We start from the raw sequence: 14,971 nt of genomic DNA on the forward strand, positions 1-14,971 counted from the left end.
ATTTTGTAATGTTTATATTATAAGAACTTAGAAATCCATTGTCTTCCTTTTATATTATCCATTGTGTAAATTCTTAAAAAGTTTTACTGTATGTACTAACGATTTTTCTATGAATTAATAAAAAGAATCTATGTTCTAATTAGAAAAGGATTATTATACAACAGTGGCTTGCACAGCGATGGCCGTTACCTAAGTCTACTGAAATAAAGATGGCTTAAGATACTTCGTGTGATTAATGTATCCAATTAAGTTCAATAAAATTTATGAACAAATTAACGTAAGTGGATTAGAACCAATAGCTTTTCTGTATTGCAAATATACTGCAGAATGCAATTGTTCACGTCACCACCTGGTGCTGTTGTTGATTCCATTCTACAATACTTCAGGGTGAAGTATAGCCTATAAAGCTGCAATGGTCTACATCTGGGATGCTGTATAAGGTTACTCTACTTTCAACAACAGCATCACAAACAAGATAACCCAAACTGACCAAAATATTTAGTGATTCAGTCTGTTCAATTTATTTCTATAGGACCAGAGAATTGGCTGTAATTATACTGGGAAAAACAGGGTTTTCCCACATTCAGTGTTTTGTCATTCCTTTTCCCTTTTATATTAGTTTGTATTTTATTGTATGACGCTAAAACTTTATTATAAACAAGGAAATTTCCTACATTCTCCTACCCTTGTTATTAAGGTAAAGGTAAGTTTCTCCTGTCTAGTCATCTCCGAATTTAGGGGGCTGTGCTCATCTCCATTTCTTAGCCGAGGGAGCCAGCACTGTCCAGAGAGATTTCCGTGGTCATGTGGCCAGCATGACTATATGCAGAGGCACATGGAATGCTCTTACCTTCCCACTGAAATGGTACCTATTTATACTTGCATTTGCATGCTTTTGAAGTGATAGGTGGGCAGGAGCTGGGGCAAGTGATGGCAGCTCACCCCATCACATGGTGGCTGGGTCTCAAACTTGGGCAGTCAGTTTTCCAGCTGACAAGCTCAGTGTCTTTAACCACTGAGCCATCGCAAACCCCTCCCCCCTTGTTATTAACTGATGACAACTAATAATGGTCGGGAATCAGTTTCATGTTTAGAGTATTATTAGTCCAGTTGCTCTGTATCCTTCTCCAGTTTATCATTCACAAAGTTACTCTTATGGACAAAATAAAGTGAGATGCTACCATGACCTCCTAGAAAAAATCTGGGTTATGCTGGATAAATTCTCCTTCCACTGCAAAACTCACAGATGAGGTCCAAGATTGCTGAACAATAGAACCACTGATTCTCCTGCAAGATACCCCTCTGAAGTAGTACTACTTACAAGAATGCTTTCCAACTCTCTACAGTTGCAAGAAAAAGTATGTGAACCCCTTGGGATTACGTGGAGTTTTGCATGAATTGGTCATAAAATGTGCTCTGAACTTCATCTAAGTCACAACAATAGAAAAACACAGTCTGCTTAAAATAATACTACACAAACATTAGATGTTGCCATGGTTTAATTGAACATAACATGTAAACATTCACAGTGCAGGGAGGAAAAAGTATGTGAACCTTTGGACTTAATAACTGGTTGACCTTCCTTTGGCAGCAATAACCTCAACCAAACGTTTCCTGTAGTTGCAGATCAGAACTGCACAACGATCTGGAGTAATTTTGGACCACTCCTCTTCACAAAACTGTTTCAGTGTAGCAATATTCTTGGGATGTCTGGTGTGAATCGCTCTCTTAAGGTCATGCCACAGCATTTCAATCGGGTTGAGGTCAGGACTCTGACTGGGCCACTCCAGAAGGCGTATTCTGTGCTGTTGAAGCCATTTGTTTGTTGAATTACTTGTATGCTTTGGGTCATTGTCCTGTTGCATCACCCATCCTCTGCGGAGCTTCAGTTTGCGGACAGATGGTCGTACGTTTTCCTGGAAAATGTCTTGATAAACTCTGGAATTCATTTTCCCATCAATGACAACAATCCGTCCAGGTCCTGAGGCAGCAAAGCAGCCCCAAACCACGATGCTCCCTCCGCCATGTTTTACAGTGGGGATGAGGTTTTGATGTTGGTGTGCTGTGCCTTTTTTTCTCCACACAGTGTTGTGTGTTCTTCCCAAACAACTCAATTTTGTTTTCATCTGTCTATAGTATATTTTGCCAGTATTGCTGTGGATCATCCAGGTGCTCTTTTGCAAACTTCAAACGTGCTGCAATATTTCTTTTTGGACAGCAATGGCTTCCTCCGTAGTGTCCTCCCATGTACTCCATTCTTGTTTAATGTTTTCCTTATTGTAGATTGTCAACAACAAAAATGTTAGCATGTGCCAGAGATTTCTGTAGGTCTTTAGCTGACACTCTAGGATTCTTCTTTACCTCATGAAGCATTCTGCGCTATGCTCTTGCAGTCATTTTTACTGGACGACCACACCTAGGGAGAGTAGCAACCGTGCTAAACTTTCTCCATTTATAGACAGTCTGTCTTACCGTGGACACATGAACATCAAGGCTTTTGGAGATATTTTTGTAATCCTTTCCAGCTTCATGCAAGTCAACAATTCTTGATCGTAGGTCTTCTGAGAGCTCTTTTCTGCAAGGCATGGTTCACATCAGACAGTGCTTCTTGAAATCAGTAAACCCAAAACAGGTGTGTGTTTTTAAAGGGCAGGACAGCTGTCAGCAACATATCCAATATCATCGCACTGATTGGAGTCAAGGTTGGCTCACTCCTGGCTCCAATTAGCTCTTGGAGAAGTCATTAGGCTAGGGGCTCACATACTTTTTCCTCCCTGCACTGTGAATGTTTACATGTTATGTTCAATTAAACCATGGCAACATCTAATGTTTGTGTAGTATTATTTTAAGCAGACTGTGTTTTTCTATTGTTGTGACTTAAATGAAGTTCAGAGCACATTTTATGACCAATTCATGCAAAACTCCACATAATCCCAAGGGGTTCACATACTTTTTCTTGCAACTGTAGCTGAACTTATCAGGAGAAGCACTACTACCGGTACATCCAGATATAGGCTTCACACCCTCTTCTAAGTTGTTTACTGTTCAAGTGGAATTCTATCTTGAGTGGACTGACACTCTGTTATTTTATTCAAAGAGTTATTTATTTTACTCACTGCATTCAGCCTTTGTATATATTTCTACTGTGAATGTAGCATTAGCTGAGAAACAGCTGGATATAGCCAACATATTGATGCAACTGAATGTTCTGAATAGCTTTTCTTTATATACTTGTCAAAAGATAAGAAATTGTGAAGCATCTTAAACAGATTAAGACAATAAGCTGTAACCTATCACCTGAATATGTTTGGTTAAATAAGACTAGAAACATCAGAAAAGTTCATTCTAGTCACATTAGTTAAATAATATGATAGGATATCATTCTCTAGTGTATCAAATGCTGCTAAGAGAGCCAGTAATACAAAAATCAAAGACATATAACCCTTGTCCATTTCTTGGTGTAGTTCATAGATCCAGATAGCTGAGATTGAAACAGATTGAAATAATCAGTTTTATTCAAGAAAAACCAGAGTATGGTGTCACTGTCACTTTGGAGCTTTCAGAGGAAAAAAAGGTAAAAGTGGAATTTTTATTTCATGGATATTTGAAAACATTAGAGTACCAAGGAAACAAGAAATGGGGGGGGGAATAGAAAAGAGATTTACAAGCTATATAAAACTGAATAAAAAGTTTCAAATTAATATTTTAGTAATTCAGTTAAATGTACTTGTCGAGTCCTACTGGACTGCGGCTGCTTATCTCCACTCCTTCGTCTCCCACACCCCCCATCGATGGCGAGCTCCAGTAGGACTCGACAGTACTCTTTATATGAATTTAACATTTTAAAAACGTTACAATAAAATTTTCAGGAATGTTCAGGAATTAGAATTGTAGCCAATATAAGATTTATCAATCAGAAAAAATATTTACCGTACTTACAATTTTTATTTACTTTTATTTTATTTTATTTTTTTTCGAATTCCAAGGACAGCTCCATATACAGCCATCTTGCAGTAATCTAGATCTGACCATAGACAGAGCTATTTGATCCAGAAACAAGATGCAATTGGTTCAAACAATAAATCTGGACTCCCAGACTATGTATCGATTCTACTTGGGGGTGTGCTATCCCATTCAGAATTATCGATAGAACAACTTCAAACTTTAGAAGGCCATGTGCAAAATTATAGCCTGTAACTGCCTTATAAGCTAAATTTAATTCAGTTATCACTTTTTTAAAAAATAAACCAGCTTGATTATTGCAGTATCTTTTAAACATAATTATCTAGTTTGGCAATCAACACAGGTGTAATTATACCAATAACTAGTAATTACACCAATGGAAAAAACATCTGAATGTAATATTACCATAAATTTAATATTTTTCTTCCCCTGGAATTCCCACTGTTGCATACAATGTTTGACTTGTTCAGTTTCCAAATATTTTAGTAACAATTTATAAAAAATCTCCAATGAGCAGCTTTTCTAAGTAATGGTGGACATCAATCAAATGAACATGTAGCTGGCCTCTTTCCACACTTCTATCTTATCTTTACTTTCAAATAATACAAATTAAATTCATCCATCTAAATTATGCAAAGTGGTACTTCAGTCAACTGTTTATTTATTTTATTATTCATATTTCTATGCCGCCCACTCTCCGAGGACTCTGGGCGGCTTACACCAAAGACAGTGTAAGCCTGTGGAACTGTTATTAATTTCACTGTAACAAAAAAATTAAATCAAAGCTGATACTAAAGACTTTTCTTATAAAGTATCTGTCAAACCTAAAATAGGTTTCAGGAAGTTTTCCTTTCTATCCAACCATCAGTGTGCAAAGTTCCCTTTACCAAAAAAAAACAATATTATTATAGAATTTTGTTTAGTGACCTTATAGTAAAGATCTTAAAATGGCTTTGACTGATATTCAGTTGCATTCACTTTGCAAATTTATTAGAAATTTACTGAAATTTAAGAAAACTTACTGAAATTTAAGAAAATTTAGTTCAAGGTCCCAATTAATATATCATAATCACCAATTCAATTTTTTCACAGATCAGGTTTTAAGATCGAGATAAGATTGCCAGATTTAATTCATGATTCATTTGTGAATAAATGTAACAATTCCCTACTATTACAGACATTTCAATCCCCATGAACGTAAGAGATCCTATCTGATGGTGATCAGTTAATAATAATGTTAAGTACAGGTGGTCCTCATTTAACAGCACTGTTCAAACTTGCAATGACATTAAAAAAATAGTAATTACAACTAGTCCTCAAAAGTTTTAGCCCTCATATAATGCAATCTGGCATTCATCAACCAATCAAGATTTTGGTCATGCAACCTGATTTGCAAGCTTCCCTTCTGGCTTCCCACAAGCAAACTCAATGAGGAAGCTAGCAGGAAGTCAGAAGATCACATGAGGTCCTTGATTAACAATGATAACTGGGAACTGACAGAACTGATGCTAAGCCATGTGGTCATGTCACATAGAACTTTATGAGTACATAAACAACAAAAAATCCTGTCACAATTACTATTGTTAAGCTAATCTATCTGTACTTTTAAACCTTCCTAAAGATCCCTATATGCTAAATGGCAACTATAAATATAGAATGTACGTATATGCCACAAATACAGTCAGATATTTACTGACACACTGATGCTTGACATGGATGAAATCTGGCTCCTAAACCTCCCAAGGTAAGATACAGTGTAAATTTTAAAATCCTACCTACAGTCAGATTAGGGTGAACTGGTACCAATACAATCTCTCGTAGTTCAATCAGGGAAACACCTGAGGAGTGTGATAGGGAGTATATCAATAGAACCTGCCTCACTGTTCTATCATTAGGCAAATAAACTCAAATACTGGAGATTACTGAGATTATATAATACTGTAAGAAAAAGGATTCATGATACAATGATACATGCTTGTCTACCAGATACTGTACATAGTTGGTCATAAAAGGGCAACGTGTTACATCTCTTCATGGCTTGCTTTATCCAATTTTCTCCAAAGCCTTAAACTTCAAATAGGGTTACTTATAAGAGAACATGTCAATCTTCATTCCCTCTCTATTCATCCTGCTTTATATTTCAGTACAATTGCAAGTTATGTTTGCATATACTTAACAGCTGAGGGCCATTTTATTTATAATTTTCATAAAAGTATAATGTACACATTCTCATATTTCACTCTCATTATCCTTAACTATCATGAAGGATCTAGCTGAGTTATTAATCATGGTCCTATTTTGACTTCAGTGTCAGTTGTCCATGTATAATAATACCATGCAGCACGATATTTAGTCTCTCAATATAAATGTAACTATTCTAACCAAAATACCAGAAATTATTTAATAACTACAACCAAATCTTATTCCAAATAAATGTTATAGGTATCAAAACCTATTACATTTTTTTATTTTGCTTCTCTAAAAGTGGTTTCAATCATTTTCTATTTCTTAACATGGGTTAATTTAATATATAAATTTTCAAAATTAATTCCTCCACAAGAAATTACTGGCATTTTAATTATCACAGAAAAAAGCAATTAATGGCATTTGTTTTAATGTGTATAAGCAAAATTATCTTTGGGCTTAGTTCTAAATTTTAAAAAAAGATGCTGATCTGAAGGAATCCTGGAATCTGAATATTCCATTGGTTTTGCTATCAATCCACATCCCCAGCTAAAGTAACCTTTGACTCTGCTGGCTATGAATTATGGCTGTGCTGGTTGTGAATTCTAACACCTCTGGAGAGCCAAGGCTGGGAAAGGCAATTTAGAATTTCTAATATGAATACTTTATTACCTAGGCCTCAACAATTGCTTTTAGCCTAGACATCAAATAAGGAAAATTAACAGCTAAATTCAGGATGAATCATCTGCTACATACCTTTAAAGCACATTTCCGTCCTGTCACTTTGTGAAAACATTCCAATACTTTTCCATTAATACCAAGGCCCAAAACCCGTTTAGAGATTTTATAGTCATCTGTAACTGCATATTTCTTTATTTCCCCTTTGACAGCAGCAGCTGGGCTAGGCAAAAGTCTTGTGTTGCTTTTGCTTTCATCTTGAATCTCTGATGAGGATTCTTGTTGATTCTCACTTTGTTCCATAGCAGGTAGAAGCTCAATTTTTTAAAAAAACTGCTGTCCCAATCTTCAGAAAGATTCTTCCATTAGGCTGTTGAAGCAAACATTTCAAAGAGACTAGATCCATTTCCTAGGATTTCACAGAACATCCTCCTTTAAAAAAGAAATGTTAACTGTAAGGCACAGATTGGACTATTTACTAAACCTTCTTTCTTGGTTTTATGCTATAGCACAGAATTTATAACATGGTAAGGAACATAATTCACTCAATAATCTTGTGATATACCAGGAGTGCAGCATTAAGATTTACTGATCACTATCATATTTTCATAGGAAAAAGGTGCCTGTGCCTCTAAAAGTCATATAACATTAAGCAATTTAAAACACTAAGCACTGACAAATATTATGTTCCATGTAAGAAACTGGGTTGTTAAGGACTTTAGGTTTGAAAACAAAAAGGTGCTTTGGAGCCTGGAAGTTGCATGAACATAATACCTATCTGCACTCTTTAAAGAAGCTACATCTTTTCTCAGGATTTGGTGACTGTCCTCTTTCCCAAGAAAGCACACATTTGGTTTAATAAGGTGTAAATAGGGACTGAATTCATGTCTCCATGGTCTCAGAAGCATCTTCTTGCTTTCAAGCCAAAGAGCTTGTTGTATAGTTATAGTAAGAAATGCTGTAACAAAGAATTTATGACATTGTGCACTTGCTTGATAGAAAAAAATGGCAATCCTGGATTGAAAACTAAAAAACAACAACAACCACTTAAAATCATGTTTTCTTATTTTTTAAAATAAAAATACAACTTTAAGATTTTTAAGAAGGTTCATTTAAGCAATATTCAGTTCACCTAACTAGGAATAATTATGTAGGCATATACTAAGAACTTGTAAATCATCCCCATAAGCAAAGCCCTCACAAATGAAATTGCTTCCAGTGTATGCAAGAACTAAATTAATGAAATAAATCACTGTATTTAACATTTTGTATAATAGCTGTATTCTGAGCTTCTCTGAATAACTAGCAAATAAAGACAAGGTGTATATAATACTGATTACTTGGAAGCATATGATTAGCAGCTAAACTGGTAATTTTTCATCAAAACAAAATTAAAATTGGTAACAACACAATGAGGCTCCATTCCAATCAGTGTGATTCCAAATTAAAAATCCTAGCAAATAAAATTTTAAGACGTTCCTGCTCAATTCCCCACATTGGTGCTAAATGCAACTCAAAATTACTTCAATAATGTTGAAAAGGCCTCATGTGAATTACAAGCATTATAAAACCACAGCAAAGGCAAAGAAAGACCACAATTCATAGATACACCCCCATAATCCTTCTTTGACCCATATCTTTCCTTTTAATTTGACAAATTGTGTTGTCTGCACAACTAAATTGCAGGGCTGTGTCTTGATAATACAGGTTGTTCTTGACTTACAAATACAATTGGGACTGAAATTTCCATGGCTAAACAATGCAATCTTTAAAAGTGACTTGCATCCAATTTTATGTCCTTTTTGCCATAGTTGTTAAGCAAATCCAGCTTGCCCCATTGACTTTGCTTTCTGGGAAGCTCACAAATGGTGAACACACAATCCTGGGAACACTGCAACCATTGTAAATACATGTTGGCAAGAGCCCAAATTTTAATGTGACACCATGACAGGCAAAGTGCAGGACCAGCTGTAAATTACTTTTTTCAGTGCAATCATAACTTTGAAGTTATTAAACAAATGATCATAAGTTGAAGACTGCCTGTATTTGATAAGACATTTCAAGACTCCCTTTCAGCCATGAGTCTGCCTACTCATATTTGCCATGAACCCAAGATGTGATTTCATGGTCAGAACAAGCTTTTGGAAAAAAAAAAAAGTTACCATTTATATATTAAGGGTACTCATGAAATTTTAAAATCCTAAAACAAGAGCCAACTAACTACTTGGATTGGCAAAACACCAGAAACAGGGTATTTTTCAAAAAAAAATACTTTACAACAAAAACAGCAGTTGTTTCCTCATCTGAGGCAGAATATCTTCCCTTTAAAGAAAGAAAAACACCCAACACATCAGTCTACCATTTCTTCTACAGCACCTGTGACCCCATCCCTTCTGGCAAGCAAATGAATGGCGGAAATTTACAGCTACATTTGCCCCACTTGGACCATCATCTCTCTCTGACATGGATGCAGAAAATGAGGGGTGTTTTTTTTCCCCCTCAAGGCCATTTTCTTATGAAGGGCACTTGGTCGAGTCTTTCCTTCTGGACAACTCTTGGTCTAACTCTGAACTGGCCAAAGAGGTGAATTATTCCAGAAGAGAGAGGCTGCCCCGCTTCAAGGTTGGCTGGAGGTTAACACAACCCTCTCACACAACCCAAAACGACCCATCCGTTCGTGTACACTTCCTCACGGCAGCAACGTTTGGGGAGTGGGGGGTAAGAAAACCCCGCAACAGAGCCGCGGAAGATTCAACGAGGGAGGTTACCTTCCTTGCGCGCATGCTCCTCACAGGTGGTCGCTCCGCGGCTGCTCCCTCAAACCTGTGGCTAGCCAGGAGGGGAAGGGGGGGAGGAGGGAGGAATTGGCGGCCATGGGAAGCCTCGCCCCCGCCAGGCCCAGCCGAAGCTCTTCGCCAACCGAGCAGGACAAGCTCAGGCAGCAGCTCATGTGACTCTCCGCCCCGACCGGCCCAACCCGGTCCCGCCATAGACAATTGCCAACATGGAGGGCGGGGCATTGTAGGCGGGAGAGCACGTGCTCCGGGGCACCTGGCTACCCGGCGAGGGAGTTGCGTGGTACCCCCCCACTCCGCCACCAGCAGCCGGGCTGGATGCATCGGCGCCTGCCCCGCCCAGCTGGCGATTCACAAACTTGTATTGTCGTCCGAAGCTAAAAGGCACTGGAAGAGGAAAAGCGGGGCGGGGCAGAGCTGCTGAAGCGAAGGGCGAGCAGCGGCCCTCAATAGTTACAGAGAACTACAGTGAAAGGCGGAATCTCGCCGATCTGGGGGTGGGTGGTTAGCAGTGGGGTGACATTAGGTCGTCTATCTTTTGGAATGATGTCCAGTCCGAAAATACCTTGTGGTCTCTCTGAAACGCCCTGCCCTTTCTTTTCGTGCTCATCGGTCTCTTTCCCCAGACAGCGAAGCTTGTGCTGAGAACAAAGGGAGCCGTGGGGGGAAAAGGCTGGGAACCGCCGTCTTTCGCCGGAGCCCCAAAGACTGAAGAACAACAAAGAATCTTTATATATATATATAGAGAGAGAGAGAGAGAGAGAGAGACCATTGAGGCCGTTCGACAATAATTCGACAGTTGAAATGTCTTTGAGTATTAGTAGTATATTATATTCGACAGTAAAAAGAGCGGATGCAAGCTATTACAGGAAACGAATCTGACCGTGATGGTTCTGTAGATTCGGATTTCGGAAATGCGGTTGTTTCTCAACTACAATCTGGTATCAGGGCTACACCTACTGGTGGAAGGAAGGTTGGCTGCGGGAGCAATATTTCCACGGTGGTTTGGAAAGGGGAAGAAGGAATGCGTGTTCAGCCTACATGCTGTGCTAGACACGTGTGTGCCTGTCTTTTAGTTGTAAAGAATCAATAAAAGATGAGAAGTGCACCTCGTTAGTAGTTGAGTTTTAAAGCCAGATGCGGAGACTCAAGTTCACTTGATTGTATTTTGTAAGCTGCATGGTTGGATATGTTCATGGATTGAGGGATCCAAAGGTGCTTTTTCAAGAGGCAACTGGACTATCTGGTTTTTCTTTGAAGAGGTTTGGCTTCTCATCTGAAGAAGCTTCTTGGATGAGAAGCAAAACGGCTTCCAAAAAAAAAACCCACCAGAAAGTCCAGTTGCCTCTTGAAAAACATTACCTTTGAGACAACCATGATCTGGATGACTGAGAATCTCCATAGAATTTGGATGGAGGAATGAATTTGAGAGGGCTTGGGTGCTCTTTGCTTGTTCTAAAATGTTAAGCATGGCACTGATGACAGCTTCACTGTCAGAGTCATTATAAGCCTCAGTTCACTTGAACAGCCTTCCCTGCAGTAATATATAGTAACATTGAATGTTATTTACAAAGTACACTTTTCTATCAATAGAATATTTGCATCTCAGGATTAAATTGTGGGGTCTTTGGTGGTCTCGGCTTGGTGGTTTTTTTGCAGGCGTTTCATCACCAAACTAGGTAACATCATCAGTGTTTATATTCTAATAGCTTGCCCAGATTAATAGCTTAATCTGTTAAATCTGCCCTGTCAGTGGGAGTGGTTTTGGTGGTACTTTGGTTGAGCTGTTTATTGCTACTTGTTTGGCTAACAATAACCTCTAATATTTTTCTATAACAGCAGTTTATTTATTTATTTATTTATTTTATTTACCAAAAATTTATATGCCACCCTTCTCCCTAAGGACTCGGGATGGTGAACACAAGTTAAAAATATACAATAATAAAAAGTCAAGTAATTAAAACCCAGATTAAAACAACAACAATCAAAATAATGAAACCCAAGGATCAGGGTCAACCCATTTATTGGAACAGCCAAGTCCTTAAGTCCTGACAGAAGGAGGGAGATCAGGCACCATCCGAAGCTCGGTTGGTAACTCGTTCCAGAGGACAGGGGCGCCTACAGAGAACGCTGTACCCCTGGACGTCGCCAGCTGACATTGTCTGGCCGACGGTACCCTGAGGAGGGCAGCCCTGTGAGAGCGAACAGGATGGTGGGAGGCGGGTAGGAAATGGTCCTGCAAATACCCCCGACCTAAGCCATGTAGGGCTTTAAAGACAAGTACCAGCACCTTGAAGCAGATCTGGAGGACAACTGGTAGCCAGTGCAGCTCGCATAGGAGAGGTGTTACCCAGGAGTAATGGGGAGCTCCCGTAACCACCCGCGTGGCCACATTCTGGACCAGCTGGGTGCACCTCAAGGGCAGCCCCATGTAGAGGGAGTTGCAGTAATCCAAACGAGAAGTAACCAGGGCATGAGTGACCGTGCGAAGGGCATTTCGGTCTAGGAAAAGGCGCAACTGGCGCACCAGCCGAACCTGGGTGAAAGCCCCCCTGGTCACGGCCGTAAGATGGTCTTCCAAAGACAGCCGGGAATCCAGGAGGACACCTAAGTTGCAGGCCCTCTTGACGGGAGGAAGCACCTCCCCCCCCATCGAAAGTGATGGAACTTCTAGGACACGAGACGCCGGCATCCATAGCCACTCAGTCTTGGAAGGGTTGAGTCTTAGCCTGTTCCTACCCATCCAGGCCCGTACCGTACCGCCTCCAGGCAGCGGAACATCACGGAAAGGGCATCCCCTGGTGGATATATATAGCTGAGTATCTGAGTTGCTAGATTTTGGGCATGCTACATTGATAAATACAAAAGCTGCCCAAGTTTGATGTGATTATACCCTGCTGTTTTAAACAATGAACTGTTAATGAATCTTAAAAGACCACTTTTACATAATCCACCAGGTTTCCTTCATTGCACTTGCCATTTAATTCTTCCCACTTATGTAGCTTTCTGATTGCCCCTGCCCTAGAACCAAATTATTTCCAAATTCACAAAAAATTAAATATGAACTGAGAAGTGTTTGTTTTTTGTGTGAACATATTAATGCCCACCCTTGCTTCTTAAATTATGTGAATACTGTATGCAGAATGCCAATCTTTATTTAGTTTTGATAGTTAATTAACATAAATGGCTGTGTTGGAAAATTAGTTTTTACCACACCCGTTGATGCTGAACAAATCCATATACAAGAGAAAGATACTAAAAATGACATAGAAATAAGATCTCTACTTTTTTTATGAACAAACCCAATTTGTCACTGTATAATTATACATATACTGTATAAGTTCATATGCATAAACATTTGTGGTTATAGAATTAGGATACTTAACCAGTAGTCCAAATTTCATTCCATTTGTATAGTATGTTAATGTTGCTTAAAGTGCTAATGGCAGACCTTAAAATACTATGCTAATGAGAACATTATAAAACCCCATTGAGCATTCAATTAAATGCCTTGGGAGTCAAACCAGAATCTTCGCATCCATAGTTACATGAGGTGGAATAAAATTTATAAACAATAATACCTCTTTCCTTGCACTATTGAATATAATGATGAATGAATAGAATAATAGAATAGAGTAGAAAATTAGAATAGAATAGAATAGAATAGAATAATAGAATAGAATAGAATAGAATAGAATAGAATAGAATAGAATAATAGAATAACAGAGTTGGAAGGGACCTTGAAGGTCTTCTAGTCCAACCCCCTACTTAAGCAGGAAACCCTACACCACTTCAGACAAATGGTTATCCAACGTCCTCTTAAAAACTTCCAGTGTTGGAGCATTCACAACTTCTGGAGGCAAGTTGTTCCACTGGTTAATTGTTCTCACTGTCAGGAAATTTCTCCTTAGTTCTAAGTTGCTTCTCTCCTTGATTAGTTTCCACCCATTGCTTCCACTACCCTCAAGTGCTTTGGAGAATAGCTTGACTCTTCTTTGTGACAGCCCCTGATATATTGGAACGCTGCTATCATGTCTCCCCTAGTCCTTTTTTTCATTAAACTAGCCATATCCAGTTCCTGCAACTGTTCTTCATATATTTTAGCCTCCAGTCCCCTAATCATCCTTGTTGCTCTTCTCTGCACTCTAGAGTCTCAACATCTTTTTTACATCGTGGCGACCAAAACTGAATGCAGTATTCCAAGTGTGGCCTTACCAAGGCATATAAAGTGGTATTAACACTTCACGTGATCTTGATTCTATCACTCTGTTTATGCAGCCTCGAACTCTGTTGGCTTTTTTGGCAGCTGCTGCACACTGCTAGCTCATATTTAAATGGTTGTCCCCTATGACTCCAAGATCTCTCTCACAGTTACTACTATTGAGCAAGGTACCACATATACTGTACCTGTGCATTTTGTTTTTCTTGCCTAAATGTAGAACCTTACTTTTTTCACCATTGAATTTCATTTTGTTAGGTAGCACCCAATGTTCAAGTCTGTCAAGATCCTTCTGTATCTTAAGTCTATCTTCTGGAGTGTTGGCTATTCCTGCCAGCTTGCTGTCATCTGCAAATGTAATGAGTTCCCCATCTATTCCCTCGTCCAAGTCATTGATGAAGATGATGAAGAGTACTGGGCCTAAAACAGAGCCTTGGGGTATTCCACTGAAATGAAAAATGATCAATCCTGTAATGGTATGTGGGAAAGATCTTGGAAGAGAGACAAAGAGCAAAGAGACACTGCCAAGGGAATACAGGTAGTCCTCCACTTAAGACCACAATTGAGCCCAAAATTCCTGTTGCTAAGTGAGTTATTTGTTAAAGGAGTTTTGCCCCATTTTACAACCTTTATTGTCACCGTTGTTAAGTGAATCACTGCAGCTATTAAGTTAGCAACTTAATTGACTTTGACTTTGCTCATCAGAAAATCGCAAAGTGGGATCACATGACCCTGGGACACTGCAACAGTTATAAAGAGTCCTTTGGGAGTTGGGCGGCATAGAAATGTGATAAATTAAATTAAAATTAAATTAAATTACAAATGAGTCAGTTGCCAAGCATCTGAATTTTGAACACATGACCACAGGGATGCTGCAACAGTCATAAGTGTGAAATCGCTCATAAGTCACTTTTTCCAGTGCCGTTGTAACTTCAAACAGTCACTAAATGAACTGTTGTAAAGCGAGGACTACCTGTAGTCAGATGAAAGGGCAGCAAAGCCTGCAACTGGATAGTGGGTGGGGGCAAGAGGCTGAGAAGAGACCTTTTCTAGTTTCTCAGGCTGTAAAGGAGATGGGGAGGGATTGGTCTTTCAAACTTCCAACATTATATCAATGTAGCTTTATAATACA

At 38.9% G+C, this 14,971-nt stretch overlaps 1 protein-coding gene across 3 annotated transcripts in view; it reads right to left on the reverse strand.

The window, feature by feature from the left end:
• Positions 1–9,757, reverse strand: part of MAPKAPK3 (MAPK activated protein kinase 3) — a 64,441-nt gene extending 54,684 nt beyond the window's left edge. For 2 of the 3 annotated variants that reach the window (XM_070933712.1, XM_070933710.1), the window contains exons 1-2: positions 9,594–9,757; positions 6,904–7,257 (exon numbers count right to left, since the gene is read on the reverse strand). In XM_070933712.1, the coding sequence (XP_070789813.1) occupies positions 6,904–7,128 (225 nt within the window). In that variant the 5' untranslated portion in view covers positions 7,129–7,257; positions 9,594–9,757. The remainder of the gene's footprint in view (positions 1–6,903; positions 7,258–9,593) is intronic. The other variant, XM_070933711.1, reaches the window with a different exon arrangement.
• Positions 9,758–14,971: the final 5,214 nt, after the last annotated feature.

Source organism: Pituophis catenifer, unplaced genomic scaffold (genome assembly GCF_029215685.1).
Source record: "Pituophis catenifer annectens isolate HBS135680 unplaced genomic scaffold, rPitCat1.0.hap2 SCAF_2, whole genome shotgun sequence".
Classification (NCBI taxonomy): domain Eukaryota; kingdom Metazoa; phylum Chordata; class Lepidosauria; order Squamata; family Colubridae; genus Pituophis; species Pituophis catenifer.